This window comes from Daucus carota, chromosome 9 (genome assembly GCF_001625215.2).
Source record: "Daucus carota subsp. sativus chromosome 9, DH1 v3.0, whole genome shotgun sequence".
NCBI classification, from domain to species: Eukaryota; Viridiplantae; Streptophyta; class Magnoliopsida; order Apiales; family Apiaceae; genus Daucus; species Daucus carota.
In genome coordinates, this window is record NC_030389.2 from 14,056,436 (window position 1) to 14,076,903 (window position 20,468).

Below are 20,468 nucleotides of genomic sequence, written 5' to 3' on the forward strand. Positions count from 1 at the left end.
CTAACCTTCAGGTGTCAAAAGCTTCATTCCCCAAATGCTCATGTGCATATGATAGTAAAGAACCTTTGGTAAATGCAGCAGGAGGCTTTTTGTGCCACACGTCGGGGATGAGTTGTCTCTGTTTAACTTCTTCACCATGTTATCGTAAGGTGACTCTTTCGTGTAGCTAGAAACAGAGTTATGTTATGATTTATGACTGAAGAGTATGTTATTCTTGGCGGGATGGTTCACTGCTTTAGTTTGACATCTATTAGTAAGATGAAGAGAGCTACTATGATGCATCTCTGACTGCAACTTGTATAGGTAGCTATGACAAGAATTTAGTATCTATTACAAGTGATTTAAGTGGGGTAAATAATGAGGATGATGCAATAGTCTGTAGTACGGATGACAGAGTTCCATGAACCCATAATTTTAAGTACATGGGTTCCGTCATAATTTTAAGTACGGATGAAAAGAAAAGAGAGGTTGACCAGGAAGTACATGGACTGATCAATTGAGCATATACATGAACATCTTATACAGATATGTTTGGTTTTATTTGATTGAAGTGGGAGCCATGTTTCTATGCATCATACTAAACATCAAGGTGCAACGGATTTTTATTTGAATTCCAAAGTCTTCTTCACATCTAGAAAAGTAGTACTAATGGTGAAGGAAAAAGATAATCGCCTACATTTATATATGTGGTAAGACAGTACTTACTGCTTTTATTGTCAGTATTTTAAATTTAATTGAAATCTAAACTGATAATACTGACCGAGTATTTAAATTATGACTTAATTGATAATAATTTTTTTTTAATTAAAACACGTTATATATTAAAGAGACCCATAGAATAATACTGATTGACTGATAAAACTCGATCGACCAATAAAATTATTAATGTTTCAGTTTAATATAATAATAATAGGGTCAGGTTTCACATAGAACTACTTAAACTTAGAACCTTAGAACCATATTAATAATCATTAAATGAAAGTAACTTAAATGTGTTTTAAAATACTTAATATTTGAATATACATGTCTTCAATTAATGCACATTCTTAATTTTAATAAAACTAACCATATTTGATTATTTTAACAAAAAAAATACATTTGATCCTTAATTCATATATCTCAGTAGTGTGATAAAGTGATATATACAAATTAATTTATTATACTGCTGCAGCATCGTGATATACGAATAAATCGAATATATCCATTATGGTTTTATAACACTGTTATCTACATATATACTGCAACAGAACTCTAACATAGGAAGAGCTGGAGTGTGTATGTTTTTATTTTTTATTATTATATATATGTACTGCAGTAGAATTTCGTGTTTTGTAATATTGTATGAGCTAGATATGTACTGCAGCAGAATCTCGTGTTTTGTAATATTATATATGTGCTGCAACAAAATCTCATATTTTGATATTATATTATTAAAATTATTTGAGAATTACACGTTGTTGTAGGTTTGTTTGCATATACCACAAAGTGTATAATATATTAATTGATTATTATTGTGAGTAAGTAGTAGTTAATGATAATGATTATTATGATTATGATTCATAATAATGATTTATAGATAAGGTAAGGTATCTTAAATAACAAATTTATATTTATAGCTAGGCAGATCATGACCATTAAATTCATACTCATCTAATGGATGTGTTTGGTCCTAAGTTCTAATTCTAATATTGGTTCTAATTTGAACCTCACCCTAATAATAATAATATATTGTATAGTAAGTATAAATGGATAGTATATGTCTATCATATTACTTTTAAAGTAATAGCATGAAGTAATTAAAAATAACATTAATGTATTTAGTTGAAACATATCATCAGGTATATTCGTAAGTATATATATTAATATTATCTTTTTTTTTTATGTATGCAGCATGTGTTATTTTTAGAAAATCGATTTTTCTTAAAAATTTTGAAAAAATAATGTGTTTTAGTTAAAAAGGATAGTTGCTCTATCGAGAGAGAGTATTATTTATTTATGAAGCACTTTTAGTAGTTAATTGGCTTTGAGAAGTCTACCTCTTTTTCTCAGGAGTTTAATCTTCTTCCCTTTTTTATTTCTAATTTACCACGAGTATCCTTCAAATATTTTTTTTCAGAATATAAATAAACATTTGTATTATTTTACATATTTTTGATTTTAACTATTAATTACAAAACAAGATTTAAATTACTAATTTAGTATTATAATTATTTGTTCATTAAAATTATAAGTCTGGTTCGTATTCCTTTCTAAAAATTTAAAATCTCTTACAAATTTAGGTAAGGAGCGGCTTAATTGATTATTTTGAAATAAAGTACTTCTCGCATGCTTGGATCCTCTTTCTTATTCAAGTGGTACCTCTTTTTGAGGTTTTCCCTACATATTTTTATTTATGTTTTTGATGTATTATTATTTTTAAAATAATATTAGTCCTCCAGGCTCCAACTATATATCCGGATTATATTTAATACTCCTTCTGGGCCATTATATAAAATCATATATCAAATATTAATATTTTTATAATTTTTTTCTGAATAAAAATATAGTATAATTATTTTTATTCATAAAAAAAAAAAATTTAAAAACACCAATTTTAAGCATATGGCCAACCCCTAAAGATACGTGTAACTTATGTTAAAGTTATTACATGGTCCACTCTAAATAAGAATTTATTGCCATGTAATATAATAATATTTTGACAATCTTCAAAAATTGAAATAATATTGTGAAGAGAGAGAGAACAGTGTAATGCGGGAATAGTGGGTATACAAAAACATAGTGGGGGTATCCAGTAACTGTCTTATAACCGTTCCATGCACAAAAACACACGCCCTCATCATATTTCATAGCACAGCTTTTACTACAAGGGATTGGTTTGGAACATCTCGAACCATATTAGTAGCATTGCCACAAAATTGATGCTGTATGAAATGATGGGAGAGATGAAAAAAGGGCCATGGAAAGCAGAGGAAGATGAGGTTCTGATCAACCATGTCAAGAAGTATGGTCCTAAGGACTGGAGCTCCATTCGATCCAAAGGCCTTCTGCGCCGCACTGGCAAATCCTGTCGTCTTCGTTGGGTTAATAAACTCAGGCCTGACTTGAAAAAGTATGTTTGTGCTTGTGTGTTTTGGACATGCAAATTTGGTTTGGTTAATGTGGAACTTACTTTGTCATGGTTTGTGTCGGTATGTATTTGTGCTTGTTAAAACGTGTCTCGAGTTTGATACTGTTCTATGTGTCTGTTAGTTTGAAAATGTAATTTAGACTATGGAATATTACTTGATACACTTACTGGAGATTTACTCATTCTCAGTCTGTTGTTTGATTGGGTGAAATTGGAGAAGTAAATGCATTGAGGATTTATTCACTTTTTTGTCTGTCTTTGTATGTTGTGGAAAATAAGGCTTGTTTTGTTGCTAAACTATTTGTAACAGTGGCGTGAAATTTTCGGCTGAGGAAGAGAGGACAGTAATAGAACTTCAAGCGGAATTTGGGAACAAGTGGGCCAGAATCGCAACATATTTGCCAGGAAGAACTGACAATGATGTGAAGAATTTCTGGAGTAGTAGGCAGAAGAGGCTTGCAAGGATTCTGCAGACTCCCCAGGCGCCAAAATCTCATAAAACGGACAGGGAAGGCCCAGTGATTCATGATGTTCCCACTGTGAAGGTAACCATATGCTTTTAAAATATATTTGCTGAGAATTATGCTAAAGAATTTGCAGAAGAAATTGTCAAGAAATTTGCTGAGAATTATGCTAAAGACATACCAGAGGATATTATATTTTGGCAGGAATTTTTCCCTTAATTCGTACATTTTATTTTTATATGCAACTGTTTCGTTACAATTTTTTTTTTTTGGTTTGAATTGCAAATATGTCACTGGCCGATTTCTGTTTGTTTTATATTTGTAGGCATCGAAGCTCAGTTCTTTAACCAAGGAAGAAACGTCACCAATAAACCTGTTTTGCTCACCATCCTTCACTGTCCACAATCTAAAACCAATTTCTGCAGTGCCATTCCCTGAACCAGAGCTAAATTCCAACATGTGCTATTTTGAGCAGAACCTACTTCAACCGGAACTTGATATTATGGAGACGAAGTCATGGCAAGATCATCGTCAACAGATTCCGCTCTCTTTCCAAGCAAAGCACCCACAATTACAGACAGAAGTCCCTCTCGCGTCTGAAAGTCAAGAACTCATACCTCAACTTGGAGAGCCCAATTTTTTCGAAGTGTTTGAGAACGGTTCTGATTCAGGTGGGAACAATCCTCATCTCCAGTACGTGTCGTCATATGGGACTGAGGGAAGCTGTGGAAACGATGGATGGAAGGAGAACGATAACCCTGTGACGCCTGATAGTTTCATACATGATTTCCCAATTGACATGTTTGATCATCTGGATATGCTTCCGAGTCCGCCAGAGTGGTGACTATTTGGTGTTGAGTTGTTTTTATGCTGGTATAGTAAGTAGGGTACTAGGGTTCTATATGCTTTGATTCCATGGGATTGTTATGTAATGTAAGTAAAGTTGTAGGCTTTCAACTTATGGCATTGTTGCAACTCTTGGTTTGAACTAGCTCTGTTTAAAAGTTTACAATGAAGATTGGTGTATTTATATCCATAGCTCTTCACTTTCACTTCACAATTCACCTGTATTTTCTAAAATATATCAGCACAAGGGTCTGCTGTTCGGCTAACTCTCTCCTGTAAAGCCGGGATAAATAGTGAGGCCGTGATGATCCCCGGGTGAGTGAGATGAGTACTGTCACGTAGGGATAGATGATCTGACAGAGAGGGTTTTCTTAGTTTATATCTACTTGATCACTGGGGAATATATACATAACAAGAAACACATTAAAAGGTCTAGAAATGTTATTTCATCTTACATGTGAGAAATGTAACGTCTTATTGTGGAGAATTAATCGGCTAACAATCAATGGCACGTATCGAAACATAATCACAATCACTGTTTTCGGAAACGTCGTCATGCAATTTGGACGATATGTGTTCCTGGATAAATAATATCTGATATACAGATATAGTATTAAACATTTTATCTTCAGGAGGTTGCTTTGGAGTAGTGGATCCCAGTTTCACCTTCTGGTAGAAAAGCCTCAAAGTCTCCGGCAGTAAATGCATTGTCTTTGCCTGGGGAGACGGTTCTCTTCAATTGTGAGAATGCACAATATTCGACATCATGAACAATGGTGTTTTTCACGAATGCAGAAACAGAAACAGCCACTCCTGCCCCTACATATCAGCGATGCATAAGAGAATTAGGAATGTAGATAGAAGTCCTGATACTAAAAATACCGGATATAATCTGAAAAGTATCGACCATTATTCAACATGCAGGGGTTGGTTCTTACCACTCTATCATACCAATATAAAGTAGATAACTCGGGAATTTATTATAATTTAAATTATTAAGAACGTCTTTTAGCAAAGCAGGATAGCTAGAAGCCTTCTTCAAAAAAAAAAAAAGAAGATAGCTAGAGCCTAAATTTCTAAATCTTTGATGATTAAACCCAAATTTAAGAAATGGATCAAGTAAATGTTTAACCTACCATGAGTAACGAGCAACAAGTTTTCAGAAGGATATTTATCTGCTAGGGCCTTGAAAACCTGCACATATCGATCATTGGCACCTGCCACAGTCTCCTCCCATTGTGGCAACTACGTTTGTGCACAAAAATAATACTCAGTGAAATATATAGTTTGTGGTTTCTTTATTTAATATTCAAAGTGGCATAAATATGTACTATTATTACCGTTTGATACAAATGCTCAACAGTGTGATCCACCATTCCAGCGGGTAAGACAGCTTCACAGTCTGATCTATTAAAGACAAATTTACCGTCTTTGGGAGCCATTTCCGGCTTTATGGCTTCAGTGTTCAGCATCTCACACAAACCATACTCAACAGAAACCTGCATACATTATGTAGTGCAAGCAGTTAGGATAAAATGAAGTCAATCAATCTCATTTGAGAAACAATTATATTAGGGAGAGTCTTTACTTGGCACTTGGCAGCAGTCAGCATATACAACTAAAGTACATTTAGATATTAACATCATTTTAGTCAGAAATTTACCTGTAGTAGTGTATTTAAAACTGCCCAAATAAATATAAAGTGTATTTTTTATAAGCATTTCAACAACACTAAGAAAAATAGATAAATGCAACAATGATGATTATACTTGCAGAAAATTCTTTGATTGAGAATATCACTTCATCCAAGAACCGGTCAGTTTGCTTTAATTCGGCACTTAAACTTATATAGCTCAATCACACAAAGCTTTTTTTTTTTAGTCCAGGAATATATCTAAGAATGTTAGCAAAGAGTGCATAAAAAGCTTTAAAGCAAATGCATCAGAAAATTAGAAAAGAAAATTGTTAGTTCATCTGCACACACATTGTTTTCCCTCAGTAAAGCTTGTTAATAATGTTGTTTTACGCGTAATTAGAAATTTAGAAAGTTTTTATTTAGCAAAAAAAAAGAAGGAAAGAAAGTTTGCAAGTTTGTTCACTTTAAATAGATACTGTTTACGTTGGAAAATTATCAAAATTAACTATTTGCGTATCAGAGTCCATTATTTATATTTATCCTAAAAATTTGAGTTCGGTTGAGGTGTTATATTTGAGTTTTTTTTTTGAAGGATTATTTGTGTGTGCATGTACTCATATAAATGTGGGTAAAATTATAATCTGTCTGTTCTCTGTACAACTACTTTTCTACTTGTCCTAAAGCATAAGCAACACAGTAACTCAAAGGAGGAACTATTTGCCATGAATTCTATAGAATATAACTCATAAAAGTCATATTTATAAAGTAATGTACTAATGTGTGTGTAATTGTGTATATATGAACGCCTGATACGAGGAAGCAATGTACCAAGGCAAACCATCTTGGCCTATAAAATATACTACAATTTGAGCTAAAAATAACAAAATTCCAGTACAAGTTATTGACCTCGCACACAACTGATGACACAAATCACGAGTTCTTAAGGTATATCTCTAAGACAATCCTTGATTAAAAGTTTAAAACACACACAGGCAAATCCATGTCCCGAATCTGAATCCTTATAATCCTCTGCATTCTCTACTAAACCCAAGGCATTACAGTTGTGAGAGCAACATATAGTCGAACTACCGAAACTTTAATGACATTTGTTTCTCTTACTCAACTCTCGATCATTAATGAAATAAAATCATTCAATTACAATCACCATAAAGGCCGGCATAAACACAAGTTGAGAAACATTTATGTAAAGAATTAGATACGTAAAAACAAAGATAAACAAATAAATATAGTTGTGCTATGAAATACCAAGTAATGGGCCATTAGACTTAACTTATATAAGCGAGAAGTTTTTTACAGGTGATAATTAACTTTTTAATTTAAGCGTTTTGATAAAATTTTTGGTATTTACAATTATTGGATATAAAAATTATTAACTAATAATAAAATAGTATGAATTACTCTATTGTTTAAAGAGGTTATATACATTTTTGTAAAATCAAATTATAAAAACCAAAATAAGTCACTAAATAAGCTAGAATTTTCAAGTTTTCATATTCTGGCTTATAAATCAAAATAAGTTAAGAAATGAGGGAGATTTTACCTTAAGGTTAAGAGCGTGGTTCTGATCCGAGAGACCGGCGATGGCCTGAGCCGCCGTTTGAAGACACCTATAAAACGGCGAAACGAGAACCCGGTGGATCGGAAAAGCAAGAGTGTCACGCAGCTTCTGACCGGTGAGGAAAGCACGGGTCAGACCCGGTTCAGCCAGTGGTGGGTCCCATTTCCTGTCTCCTGCAGTGGCAGCCCAGGATGGATCCAGGTAGTCTCGTCGATCGCCATGTCTCATCACGATGATGTTTTGATATCTTTCTTCTGACAAAGACATTGTAGTATGTTTGTGTGTCTGTGTGTAAACTCAAAAAGAGAGGCACGATTTTTGATCGAACTGTGTATCTGTGGGATGTGTCGTGGTTGAGGAGGTATATTCTGCGACTATGCCCCGTTGCCAAGTAGGGGAAAGGAAGAGGACCCATTTGAGTTTGCAAATTTTTTGATATATGAAAAAAATAAAGGAGTTAGATTAGTTATATTATATAATTAAAAAAATTTCTTGGTTAACTCATGATTAATGTGATTAATATTATGATTAAAATTTTTACACAAAAAGAAATATTATGATTAAAATTTAATAAAAGGTCAATCACTATTTAAGAAAAAATTGCATGAAATAATTTGCATTTAGTACAATCAAAATAATTAGAGAAATTATATACAGATTGTTAAAGATCAAAAAATTGCATACAAATCTACAAAAACTATAATCATAAATTATGTCAAAAAATTTACTCAAAAATATCGCAACTACAAACCATCGTTAAACCATCATCATTTTATCGTAATTTAAAATATCGTAATACAGAATATGTTAACACTAAATCCGTCGTGTTCGCTTAGAGTACGTTCTTACGCAAGCAAATAACAAAATATAATGAGTATATTTTATAAAGTAAAGACATAAAAATCTGATACAAATATCTAAATCACAAGCGGATCATTAACAAGTAAGATTGTGAATGAGAAAAAATACACCTTAGTTTTGTGGAGTATATTCACAATAAATGAGTTATCTTAAAATTTGATCAATTCTTTAAGATGTCCTTGTACATGTCGGTGAGTAGATCGCTATCCCGATATTTGAGTCAGTTGAAAACGTAAATATCCACATAAATCAAATAATATTATACAAAAAATATATTTAAACATCGTTTGAGAGAGAAAGTAAGAGTAAAAGAAAGGGGGCGAAAAAGTGCGAGGAGAGAGAGAAAGAGGAAGAGGAGGAACTAAAATAATACTCTTTTATCGGTCTCATTCACATTTTCTTATATTTTTCGACACACATTTTATGACATATAAAACATAGTTTCACATTTGTTTTTCAAATTTTCTCTTATGTATAAAAGTTTAAATAGTAAAATTTTAATTAATAAAAAAATTAAAAATAATTTATTAAACTATATTTATGAGGGAATGAGAATGCGTGCCGAATTACCGTCTTCCAATATAAACAATCGAGGGCAAAGACGGTGTAACTTTGATTCACTTTATTATCCGAAATTATATCGGTTCTCTTCTCTGTCCGGGTATTAGTATTGGTTTACAGCGATAAACGGTCAAGATATGGAAATGACGTCAGCCCTGAATCTAATTTGGATTGATAATAAGTTGTGCAGGAGCCAATAATCAGCGACTGTCACGTTATTAAGTGACCACGAAAACACAGTAAAATGCAGCTCAACACCCCACTTGTTTTATACTAAACCAAAACCAATACTCACATTTTTTAGGGCAGAGAATTGGAGAGAAAAACAACTTCAACACACAAAGCCTCTCTCTTTCTCTCTCTCTAGCCGCTTCGATTTTCATCTTCTTAAAGGTATGATTTTTACTCCCAGTTACTCTTCAATTTATAAATCCATGCTCTTGATCTTGTATGTATATGTTCTTTCTTACATGTTTATGGTGATTTTAGCTGATAGGGGTGTGTTTTTGTTGATTGAATTATATGATATTGAAAGGGTTAGATGGGTTTTTTTTGAGTGTGGATTTAGTCAACCTTTTGTAAGCTGTGCTCAGATTTTGTTGTGTTGGTAATTTTGGGCTTAATTTATTACTAGTCTTCAATTGAAGATGCAATCTTTTTAATAAGTATGCAAATCAAGATTTTAGTTAGTTCTATGCTACTTAATCCAGATTTAGTCATTATCCACGTAAATTGGGGGCTCGGCTTGTTGATTGTTGATGTACAAGTAGTAACGGGATGCCGAACTGGGGATTGAATTTCAGTTCAAGTCTTCAAGATAAGTAAAGTGAGGCAAGAGAAGGCCCCTAAGATGCTTTCTGAATTTGCTTGCTGAGTTAGATCAGATATTATTGCCTGTCTTTAAAAAGTGGATTTCTAGATATTTAATAAGCTCCCAAGAAAAAATACGAGACATGGGATAAAATATATAATGAATTAGTTAATATTACGTGGTCATAAAAAGTCTCAAGTTTAATCCCCTTTAGACTTGATGCATTGCATTTTTGTTCAACCCATCACAAGTAATTTTTTCTTTTATGGAGAAAAAAAGGCTTTTGTGCATGTGCTAACATAACAGATTGGTAATATGTAATTGTAAGGGGTTTGGATCATGGTTAATTAGCTCGATTAACGGGATCGGAACCTCAAACTAATGTGTTGGTGTTTGGATTAGTAATTTTTTTTTGTGAGGAATGGGAACCTTAATCCCACTTGGTTGGTAAATCATTCCTTACACATCCTTTGGGGTACCTATTCCCATTCCCATCCGCCATCCAAACACCCCCTAAGTTCTACAGTTATTTTCTATTATCTTTATTAAGAGTCTCTCTCTCACAGACACACGCACCCATAAACTCTCACTCACTTTAAACTGTATTTCTGACTTGGGAAACTGCTCCAAACCTGCTGTTCTCTGCAGCACCATACGAAAAATATTTCACAATGTTTGGTCGTGCTCCAAAGAAAAGTGATAGCACCAAGTATTATGAAGTTCTTGGTGTTCCAAAAAGTGCAAGTCAAGATGAACTTAAGAAGGCATATAGAAAAGCTGCCATAAAAAATCATCCTGACAAAGGTGGAGACCCTGAAAAGGTGAGGTCTTGTTGCTTTCTTTGCTAAAAGATGTTATTTTCAATATTTTGGTCTGTTGAATATGTAGTTACTGCATGTAGGTTCGATTTGACGTATTCTCATTTTTATGCTAATACAACTGTGGGCCTGATGAGATTCAATTTATTTTATTGCTCGAGTTAAATACTTTTATAGTTAAATTATATTTATTGCTTTTTGGCATAGTTCAAGGAGTTGGCTCAAGCTTATGAAGTTCTTAGCGACCCAGAAAAGAGGGAGATTTATGACGAATATGGTGAAGATGCTCTCAAAGAAGGGATGGGAGGCGGAGGTGGTCCTGGTCATAATCCGTTCGACATATTCGAATCATTCTTTGGCGGCGGAGGCTTTGGGGGTATGGATGAGTTTCTTAGAACTCTTAAATGTGTCATTTAATTAATTTTTCAGCATTGTCTTGCTGAACTAGCCTACGCAACAATTTAGCTCAATCTTTGGTCTATATTTTTAAATTGAAAGTATCATAAAGAAGACACAATTATGATACTCTTACAATATAACCTCTACAAAATTTGGACTAAACTACATAGTTTGTTTTTAGCACTTAAGTTTCCAAAGCATTGCAACTGTACGCTATATGATTAATTCCTCCCTGGGGTTGGTTTATGATTATACTGTAATATTATCTTAAGCAAGATCTCTTAGACATTCTGTTAACAAATTTGTATTTTTTATTTTAAAGGACCTTGTCAAATATGTTTGTTGATATTTCCTGAAATTATAACACAAGCCGCGACCTAGAATGCATATATTTTTCTTTTGGGCATGAGATATTGGAAATAGCTTGATCTTATTTTACTTAAATCTAGCCTATTACGGATTTGTTTTTAATATAAATTTAACCTAGCAGGTGGAGGCAGTTCAAGGGGCAGAAAGAAGCAAGGAGAAGATGTTGTTCAAACCATGAAGGTTTCGATGGAGGATGTGTATAATGGCACAGTGAAGAAACTGTCTCTTACCAGAAATATTTTATGCAGCAAATGCAAAGGGTATTCAATATCTCAGCTTATATAGCAACCTCCTTACTGGTTGATAATTGGTTTTGTAATCATGCTAAACTTGTTTATTACCATACCTTCTTTAGTTGTCATGCTGTAAAGCATTACTTAATTAATTTCTGAAATATTGCTTTATTCTTATATCATAATTGCTTTCCAGTTTAAAAAAAATTTTACAAGAAAAATTTGAATCATATGCCTAAGATACAGATAACAGTTGTCTATAGTGTTTTGTGCTTTCATGGATGACATTAGAGTCCGTGCAACCTAAGGAGCCGTGCTCCTTTTTATGAATCTAGCCATGCTGACCAGTGACAACTATGCTCAGTTCCACATGTATAGATATGTTTATCTGCTGCAGAGTTTCATGACTGTTAAATGGAGCTGTATGCTTTTCTTATGAATCAGGAAAGGGTCGAAGAGTGGGAACTCTGGAAAGTGTTATGGATGTCAAGGTTCAGGGATGAGGGTCACAACACGACAGATTGGACCAGGCATGATCCAACAGATGCAGCATGTTTGCCCTGAATGTAGAGGCTCTGGTAGTTGATAGAACACATTTTTTTGTATCATATGTAATCTCTTAACTTTATGGTCTTACTTTAATAATACTTGTGCATTGAATTGTTACAGGAGAGGTTATCCTTGATAAAGATAGGTGTACACAGTGCAAAGGGAGCAAGGTTACACAAGAAAAGAGGGTATTAACAGTGGATGTTGAAAAAGGGATGCAACATGGTCAGAAAATAGTTTTAGAGGGACAAGCTGATGAAGCAGTATGTTGTCATTACTCTGAAAATTAATAGTTCTAGTGTTATATTATTTTTTAGCGTATGACTGACTTATTTTTACATATATTTAATTTGGTATATGATTAGACACAACAAATTTTTCCTGTTTGCCAGTGGTCTTTTAAATATAAAGTACATGTCAGTACCTTTTTCCCCTAAAGAGAATACCTAATAAGAAAAAATCAAGAACGAAAAATATTGGAAACCACCGAGTACAGTTGAAAAAGCATGTGTAGTTTGATAGTATTTTGAGCTTACCTTAAATTAATACAAGAATATTTAGACTAGCCATATTTGTAAGAGGATTGTGAAGGGAGGTTCAATTTTTTGATTTTCCGTTATATATTCCAGCTATTCTTTCTTTCGGGTTCTTACTTCTGAGTGATACAAACTCTTCGTATCTAAGTTAATTAGTACATGTTGTTCTTATCCCATTGTTCTATTTGCAGCCGGACACCATTACAGGTAACATTGTATTTGTACTGCAACTAAAGGAGCACCCCAAGTTCAAGCGGAAGTTTGACGATCTCTATGTGGAACACACTCTCACTTTAAGCGAGGCTCTTTGTGGATTTCAGTTTGGACTGACTCACCTTGATGGAAGGCAGCTACTAATAAAGTCTAACCCAGGCGAAGTCATCAAGCCTGGTAACACACTAGGCCAACATGCTCTTATATTCTGATTATTTGTATTCATGAAGTCCAAAATTAGTTAATATCATAAGGTTACAATTGCTCATGGTTTGAAAAACACTACAGATTCATACAAGGCAATAAATGATGAGGGAATGCCACATCACCAGAGGCCTTTTATCAAGGGCAGGCTCTTCATCCATTTTAATGTGGAATTTCCAGAGTCTGGATTCCTCTCACCTGAGAAGTGCAAAAGTTTGGAGACCGTTTTGCCTGTAAAGCCCATGAAACACTCTTCTGATATTGATATGGAAGATTGCGAAGAAACCACCATGCATGATGTTAATATGGAAGAAGAGTTGAGGCGGAAGGAACATCAAAGAAAGCAAGAAGCTTATGATGAAGATGATGAAGACGAGGGAGGTATGCCCAGAGTGGCATGTAACCAGCAGTAAGTCATCGCAACTGTCTTGGTCATATGAATGACCAGATTTTGCATAAAGAGGTTGTAGTTATCTCTGATCTGCAATTTTATATTGTCGTTATGAATTACAGAGTGTTTATTTCTTCAGCTCCAATGCAGGCTTATGAATTACAAGGATCTTCAGTTGCTTGCATTATTCATTTTGAATTAATCTGTCTGTTATTTAAAAGTGACTTTGAATTAATGTGTCTTTTATTTGAAAGTTACTAGCCTTAGTCATGAAATTACTTGTTTAATATTGGACTTGCTGCATATTATCACGAGGAAATGAAGAATAACTTTTTGTCCAGTGTTAGCATTTCTGAAGAACAGTCGAGGCTTGCGGTTGCAGATGTGTTCGCATGAACCAAGGGTCTGTTTGGAAATAAGGGTCTGTTTGGAAATAGTGTTAAAAACTGCTGTTGGTAAAATTTTTGGTGAAACAAGTGTTGTAGATTTTAGCTAATTGTTTGGTAATTCTTCTATTTATATTATAAAGCCTGAAGGCTATTCTACTGCTTAATTACCGCTACGTCCTCCAGAAAACAACCGTATTTACAAACGTATGCCACTGAAAATTGTACAAATACAAGTTGTTGCTTTGTTGATTCACCCGGCGAGCGACACGTGTTTATATTCTGACAATACAGTTCTGAGATGAAAGTACTAAGCACAACTTCCCACACTCCCACCATCTGAGCTGAAATTTGTATTTAAAGTTTTGAACATACTACTGTGCTGCTTACTATTCTCTTCTTCTTTTTTTCCTGCCTAAACAACTGCATCTGCTGCTTCTATAGCTTGAAATTTTATTTGTTATACAAATATTATTTAATACATATACATACGATATAAGCTAATAGAATTAATTTTTAATTATATATATATTATATTTAATTTTGGATTTGGATAAGTATAATATCCGCTTTATTTTGGATACGGATAATATCCATTTTTTCGGATACAGATTTTTCCGAGTACAATATATACGTAAATTAATTAATATATTTTACAATTATATTTATATTGTGAAATTTGTTTAGGTGGGTGATGAAATATTAAATACTACGTCATTCATTTATTTATTAAAATGCTAATTTATTTATTTTGTCGTGCATTTTATTTTTATTATGTAAATATGATGTTTATTATGATAATTTTTTGGAAAAAAAAATATTTCAAAATAAATATTTTTAGCATGATTTGAAATAAAATTTATTTTTATTCACTCAAAAGAATGAATGCAATTTGATATAAAATTATTTTAAATTTTTATATAATTATTTTGGAACATAACTATGTTCAGTAAAAAGTTATATATTTTATAAATAGGGTTAAGTATCAAGTTGGTCACCGATGTAAATAATAAATAATTTGATATATTAATTTTTATAAATATATTAATTTGATAAATGTTTTTGACACATATTTATATATTATAATATTTTTTTTCATAGAACACTTACGGATAAAAATATGATAATATAGAAATAAGATTTAGTGTCTTATTACAAAAAGAAAAAAGAAAATAAGATTTACCGGTGATGATCACATGCCGAGAAACCTTTTTATAATTATGTTTATTAAAAATCATAATAATATTTAAAATACATATATTTGAAAACCGAGGTATGGCTGCTCGGCATGGCCGAGGAACCTCTGTATAATAGTTATGCATGAATAGTCAATTTTGCTTTATAAAAAATTATTGATTTGTTAATCTCATAATATTATTACTTAAATAACCTATATATTTTGAAAGGGGCACATGAGAAATATATCATAACTTAATTTACATTAAATCAATTATATATATTAAACTAAGAGATTATCTTATATTAATAATCATTATTTTTATCATCACTGATAAATAATTTTAAATAAAAGTATTAATTATAATTTACTATATGCATATTTTTTCATACTAATATATTTTGAATAAATATTAAAATTAGGATGCTGCTACATGCACAGTTTAAATTTATTTATGTATTTTCTATTCTTACTTTTTAATCAAATTATTCTTAATTTTTAAGAAAACGGGATAAAGTCTAAATAAAATTTTGGTGTGCATTAATAAATTTAGATATAAATATACAAAAATTTAATATAATAATTATAATAAATATATAAAAAATTAAAACATATAACCATGCGAAGCGAGTCCACAACACGACTCAGCACTTTGGCCAATTTCATTTGGGAAGCAGAGAACCGAGCCATTGGCCGTGAAGAAGACTATCAAAAGATAATTTTTACTGAAGCTGTAGAAGAACTCTCCCATTCAGTTTTGCAAGATGGAGCAAATAGCACTTAGTACAATAACATTTGTTAGAGACAATAAGGGAAGAGAAACGAAGTTGACTCCCATCTCAAATCAACTCTACACCTTTTATATTAAAAAAAAGTTTAAATAGTAAAATAAAAAATTTAAAACAAATAATATTTTCGAGAATTTGGTCACAATTAATTTTACGAAAAAAATCATCTCTCTACCCATGCGTAGCGGGCAAAAAATCCTAGTTGTATATATATATATGCATATTTTTGAATTATGAAGTTCTAAAAAAAATATATTTTTGATAAGACTTGATCGGCGACCAAATAAATGTCTGTTCATTACTACCTTGCACAAGTAGGGGTGTCAATTTCGGGTAGGGTTAAATGGCGTTTTGGTCACTCAACTGACTGTAAATTTGCAATTGGGTCATCCAACTCAAAAAGCTGTTAGTCACATCATTATACACTTAAAAATTTTCATTCAGGTCACTGGCCGTTACACTCCGTTAAATATTTGACGGAAAGCTGACTAAGCGTCATGACTTGGCACATAAATAAGTCCACCGTGGCATGTACAGTCAGCTGAAGTGGCAATTTGGTCACTCAACTGACTACAAACTTGCAATCGGGTCATCAAACTCAAAAAACTTTCATTTAGGTCACTTATCATAATATCCGTTAAAAATTGAAAAAAAAGAATTAAAAGTTTGCAGCACCTTGTTTTCTCTCTCAAAAATTTCAAAAATTATTAACAAATGAAACAAATACACACATAAAATCAATAGTTTTACCCACAAAAACTTAATTTTTGTTTATCTCTATCTTGAGGTCATTTTGGAAAAACTCATTAAATTTTTGATGGATTTTTCCACAGTGACCAAAAGATATTATAAAATGACAATAGATTTATAAGTATGAAGTTTTTCCAAAATGGCCTTAAGATATATAAAACGATAAGAGATAAATAAAGATTGGGTTTTTGTGGGTGAAACTATTAATTTTATGTGTGTGTATTTGTTTCATTTATTAATAAGTTTCGAAATATTTGAGAGAGAAAAAAAGGTGTTGCATGATAGCTTTTAATTCTTTCTTTTTTCAATTTTAACGTATATTAGGATAAGTGACCTAAATGAAAGTTTTTTGAGTTTGATGATCCGATTGCAAGTTTGTAGTCAGTTGAGTGATCAAAATGCCAATTCAGCTGACTGTACATGCCACTGTGGATTTATTTGTGCCAAGTCACGACGCTTAGTCAGCTTTCCGTCAAATATTTAACGGAGTGTAACGGCCAGTGACCTGAATGAAAATTTTTAAGAGTATAATGAGGTGACTGACAGCTTTTTGAGTTGGATGACCCGATTGCAAATTTCCGGCGATTTGAGTGACCAAAACGCCATTTAACCCATTTCGGGTAGTGGGTCGGGTTCGTGTCGGGTTATCTTACCCGGTTCAATTTTTGAGTCAATTCGAACTCGATTCGAACCCGAAATGGGTTGAAAATTTCAACCTGAAACTGACTTGTTTAGTACCCATTTGGATGAGGAGAAAGCTCTTATGGCTGCGATCCAGGCAGCCTGTGTCCATGCACACGAAAAGGAGTGGGAACTTACCCACATTGAAACTGTGAACCGTGACATGTATGACATGATCAGACTTCAGCATCATGTCATGATCCCTGAGAACTTGCTAGAAGAGTTCAGGCTTTTCAACTCCATCTACGCTAACCATTTCGTTGAGGGCTCGTCTGAAAGGATCATTTCATGTATCCCCGAGCATATGAACTCTGTGGCTCGATACATGGCAGAATACGGGATGAAAAACATGCACTCTTTTGCTGAAGCCCCAGGTCTATTTGGCGAGCTCAAATTTTATCTGGACAGGGACATGGGTTTGGTGCTCCCATCACCTCTCGTTGAGCTGGCTGATAATTTTGGTTTAGGAGAGGTCATTAATGGACCTCCTTCAAAACCCTCTCTAAAAAGAAAGCGCCTGACTGGAAATGGTGTTTTGTTCGGTATAGAGGAGCCTGATATGCTGCCTTATTTCAAACCTGAAGTCCCTCCATATCTCTATGAGTGCAATGTCCCCCCTTTAGTCTGGACTTCGAAGATGCGTGGATCTGGCAGCCTGAACCAAACAATTCGTGGAGCTGGCCTCGACTACTATGGGAAGGGCAAAAAAGATCTTTATCATGGCCTGGCTTTCAATGTTGACGGGGTGTTATCTCAGAAGGCCATTGACATCCTTGAATCTGGCTGCCTCACAAGTGTTGCTGAAGTTTTTGGTCGAAAGGTGGTTGACCTTGATGAGCCGGTGGGGAAAGGATTGTTTGCCAGGGACATTCTACACCATGCAGTTAATGGTACTCTTGGGATTATCGAAACAATTCTGAATGCGGACAAAGAGGTGGCTGATCCGTACTCCTCAGCAATCCAGAACCTACTCCCAGTTGACAAAGTGATCACTGCTATGGGCTTCCCAAGTCCATCTGGTGCAGGCCCTTCCGGTACTCTGAAAAAAGTTTGCAGGTGCTCAAGCATCTAATCATGTCCTAACACATTCCATGCCTAGTCAGTCTTTTGTAATCGCTCTATTGCTATGTAGTTTTCTCGGTCCATCTTGCATAGTTGGCAAGATGTTTTCTTGGCTATATGCCTTTTTGATAGGGAGTGTACTCCCTCTTGTAAGCTTTACCGAGATTCTAATATATTTCTCTTGCTTATCAAAAAAAAAAAAACAACCTGAAAATGATCCGTTTTAACTCGAAATTTATTAATAAATAATTATTTTTATTATAATAATTATATTTATTTAAATATATTAAAAAATATTTAAATAATAATTTATTAAGATTATATGTGAATAAAAATATTTTTAATAATATAGAAATATATCATAAATATATTTAATTTATAATATAAATTTATAATTAACATAATATATTATATATATTTATATTTATATTTTGGTTCGGTTTCGGGTACACTGGGTGTCTGGGTCAACCAATCATGACCCGAGTATTTTGGATAAAAAATTACCCGACCCGAAATATAGAAACCCTAACCCTAATTTGTATTTTTTCAAATTTGATTCGTATCGGGTTTCAGATCATGTCTGATTTTACCACCTTATGCACAAGTCATTCTTAAAGAGGAGCGGAATCAAGAACCATTGAAAATTTAGCTAGCTTGTCCGACCCACCTGGGGCATAGCTCTATCTACGAAAACATGGGCATACCTTACGCTCTTCATGACTGTGCCTGAGGATTAGCATCCTGGGTTGCTCTTGTGTTGCGACATTTTTAAAAGAAATAAGTGTGTATTATTAAATCAAAAGGTATTGTTAAGAGTTTTCTTTTTTCTCTAACCGCTTCTCTTTTTTCATCCCCAACAGGGCTTCCATCGATTTTCCGGTGGAAAGCCCCAAATCCTTCCGTTCGATTTCTTGTTCTTTGATTATTCTTGCTTTTTCATTGATTTTCTTAACAAATCTCTACTTTGGAGAAAGTTTTCGTCGATTTATATCACCAAAACTTTTAATTTTCGTTCTTATTCGCTTTTAGAGGGCCTTTTGGATATTTGAGTGGATCGATTATCTCCTATACGTCGTGGTGCAGATCTAATTGTTTTAGTTTGTAGTTGGATTTTCTCTAATTGTTTTGATTATAGCTTGATTTCTCTCTTTAGTGAGAGTGTATGATTTTTCTCTCCTTTTGTGAGAGTTGGTTTTGATTTATCGATAAAAACCTTCCGAAAATTGCATTTGTGGTAGATAACTCAAACAGAGTTTTTAGAAAAAATAGTGAACACAGAGTAAGAATCTATACATGTACCATCGTCAATTTCAACATCTCTTATTTGTTACATCTTGGATATGAATACAGGCATTTGTTCGACTCGATCATTTTTGTAGATGTCGTATGGCTATTATTTATTTAATTATCTTTTTTTAAAAAAAAAAGAAATAAGTGTGAGCCATAACGCCCAGCAATACTCTAAAATAGTATAAAATGATGGTTGAATTGATATCATCTTTAATAGCATTTCTTCGAAATAATATAATTTTGTTCATCTCGTATATTCAATGCGAGAAAGTATTTTCATCTTGGGGTCAAAACCTTTTTGCCAATACTATCGTCAACGGGGTAAATCTCAAAATTATAAGGCGGTTAGAACAAAGAAATTGTTGGAGTTATTATTTCTATAAAGTATCAACAGGTTTGATCTTAAGAAAAAATCTCTTGCAGTAAAGTTGGCTAGAAATTTCTTGTAAAACACTAGCTCTCCTCAGTTCATAATGATAATATTTTAATTTTTTTTATTCGCTGTTTTATTAATTTGAACGGGGCATCGCATATATCACTGTAGTAATAAAAAATATCAATTTATTTTTTCTAGATTTCTTTAATGGAAAATAATTACGTGACATCGTAACGTTTTCTGTTAATGATATTTAAAAAAGTTAATGGGCTGATATTTTTCGAAGTGATTTATGTGATGCCCATCCGTCAAAAAAAAAACACTACGCCATAAGTGCTCATATGCAACGTTTATTCCTAGT

At 33.1% G+C, this 20,468-nt stretch overlaps 3 protein-coding genes across 3 annotated transcripts; 2 read left to right on the forward strand and 1 right to left on the reverse strand.

Moving 5' to 3' along the window:
* Nucleotides 1–2,611: 2,611 nt before the first annotated feature.
* On the forward strand, nucleotides 2,612–4,540 carry LOC108202253 (transcription factor DUO1). Its single transcript, XM_017370644.2, has 3 exons — nucleotides 2,612–3,109; nucleotides 3,438–3,672; nucleotides 3,917–4,540. The coding sequence occupies exons 1-3, from the start codon at nucleotides 2,919–2,921 to the stop codon at nucleotides 4,433–4,435; spliced, it is 945 nt and encodes a 314-aa protein (XP_017226133.1). The 5' UTR covers nucleotides 2,612–2,918; the 3' UTR covers nucleotides 4,436–4,540.
* Nucleotides 4,541–4,840: 300 nt separating this feature from the next.
* LOC108200765 (uncharacterized) lies at nucleotides 4,841–8,063 on the reverse strand. The gene is made up of 4 exons (XM_017369013.1): nucleotides 7,635–8,063; nucleotides 5,778–5,936; nucleotides 5,574–5,682; nucleotides 4,841–5,256 (listed from the first exon to the last, which is right to left on the reverse strand). Exons 1-4 carry the CDS (start codon nucleotides 7,917–7,919, stop codon nucleotides 5,066–5,068), a joined length of 744 nt encoding a protein of 247 aa, XP_017224502.1. The 5' UTR covers nucleotides 7,920–8,063; the 3' UTR covers nucleotides 4,841–5,065.
* A 1,267-nt stretch (nucleotides 8,064–9,330) lies between these two features.
* On the forward strand, nucleotides 9,331–13,832 carry LOC108202694 (dnaJ protein homolog 2). Its single transcript, XM_017371209.2, has 8 exons — nucleotides 9,331–9,467; nucleotides 10,534–10,706; nucleotides 10,911–11,079; nucleotides 11,593–11,731; nucleotides 12,149–12,282; nucleotides 12,374–12,516; nucleotides 12,981–13,179; nucleotides 13,291–13,832. The coding sequence occupies exons 2-8, from the start codon at nucleotides 10,557–10,559 to the stop codon at nucleotides 13,617–13,619; spliced, it is 1,263 nt and encodes a 420-aa protein (XP_017226698.1). The 5' UTR covers nucleotides 9,331–9,467; nucleotides 10,534–10,556; the 3' UTR covers nucleotides 13,620–13,832.
* The last annotated feature ends 6,636 nt before the right edge of the window (nucleotides 13,833–20,468 follow it).

Excerpts from the sequence above, each read along its gene's own strand:
- LOC108202694 (XM_017371209.2), top strand. The coding sequence starts at position 10,557 with ATGTTTGGTCGTGCTCCAAAGAAAAGTGATAGCACCAAGTATTATGAA. Across the intron at positions 11,732-12,148 it reads TTATGCAGCAAATGCAAAGG|GAAAGGGTCGAAGAGTGGGA; the intron begins GTATTCAATATC and ends CTTATGAATCAG. Across the intron at positions 12,283-12,373 it reads CCCTGAATGTAGAGGCTCTG|GAGAGGTTATCCTTGATAAA; the intron begins GTAGTTGATAGA and ends GAATTGTTACAG.
- LOC108202253 (XM_017370644.2), top strand. The coding sequence starts at position 2,919 with ATGCTGTATGAAATGATGGGAGAGATGAAAAAAGGGCCATGGAAAGCA. Across the intron at positions 3,110-3,437 it reads CTCAGGCCTGACTTGAAAAA|TGGCGTGAAATTTTCGGCTG; the intron begins GTATGTTTGTGC and ends TATTTGTAACAG. Across the intron at positions 3,673-3,916 it reads ATGATGTTCCCACTGTGAAG|GCATCGAAGCTCAGTTCTTT; the intron begins GTAACCATATGC and ends TTATATTTGTAG.
- LOC108200765 (XM_017369013.1), bottom strand. The coding sequence starts at position 7,919 with ATGTCTTTGTCAGAAGAAAGATATCAAAACATCATCGTGATGAGACAT. Across the intron at positions 5,937-7,634 it reads ACCACGCTCTTAACCTTAAG|GTTTCTGTTGAGTATGGTTT; the intron begins GTAAAATCTCCC and ends TAATGTATGCAG. Across the intron at positions 5,683-5,777 it reads TTGAGCATTTGTATCAAACG|TTGCCACAATGGGAGGAGAC; the intron begins GTAATAATAGTA and ends GCACAAACGTAG.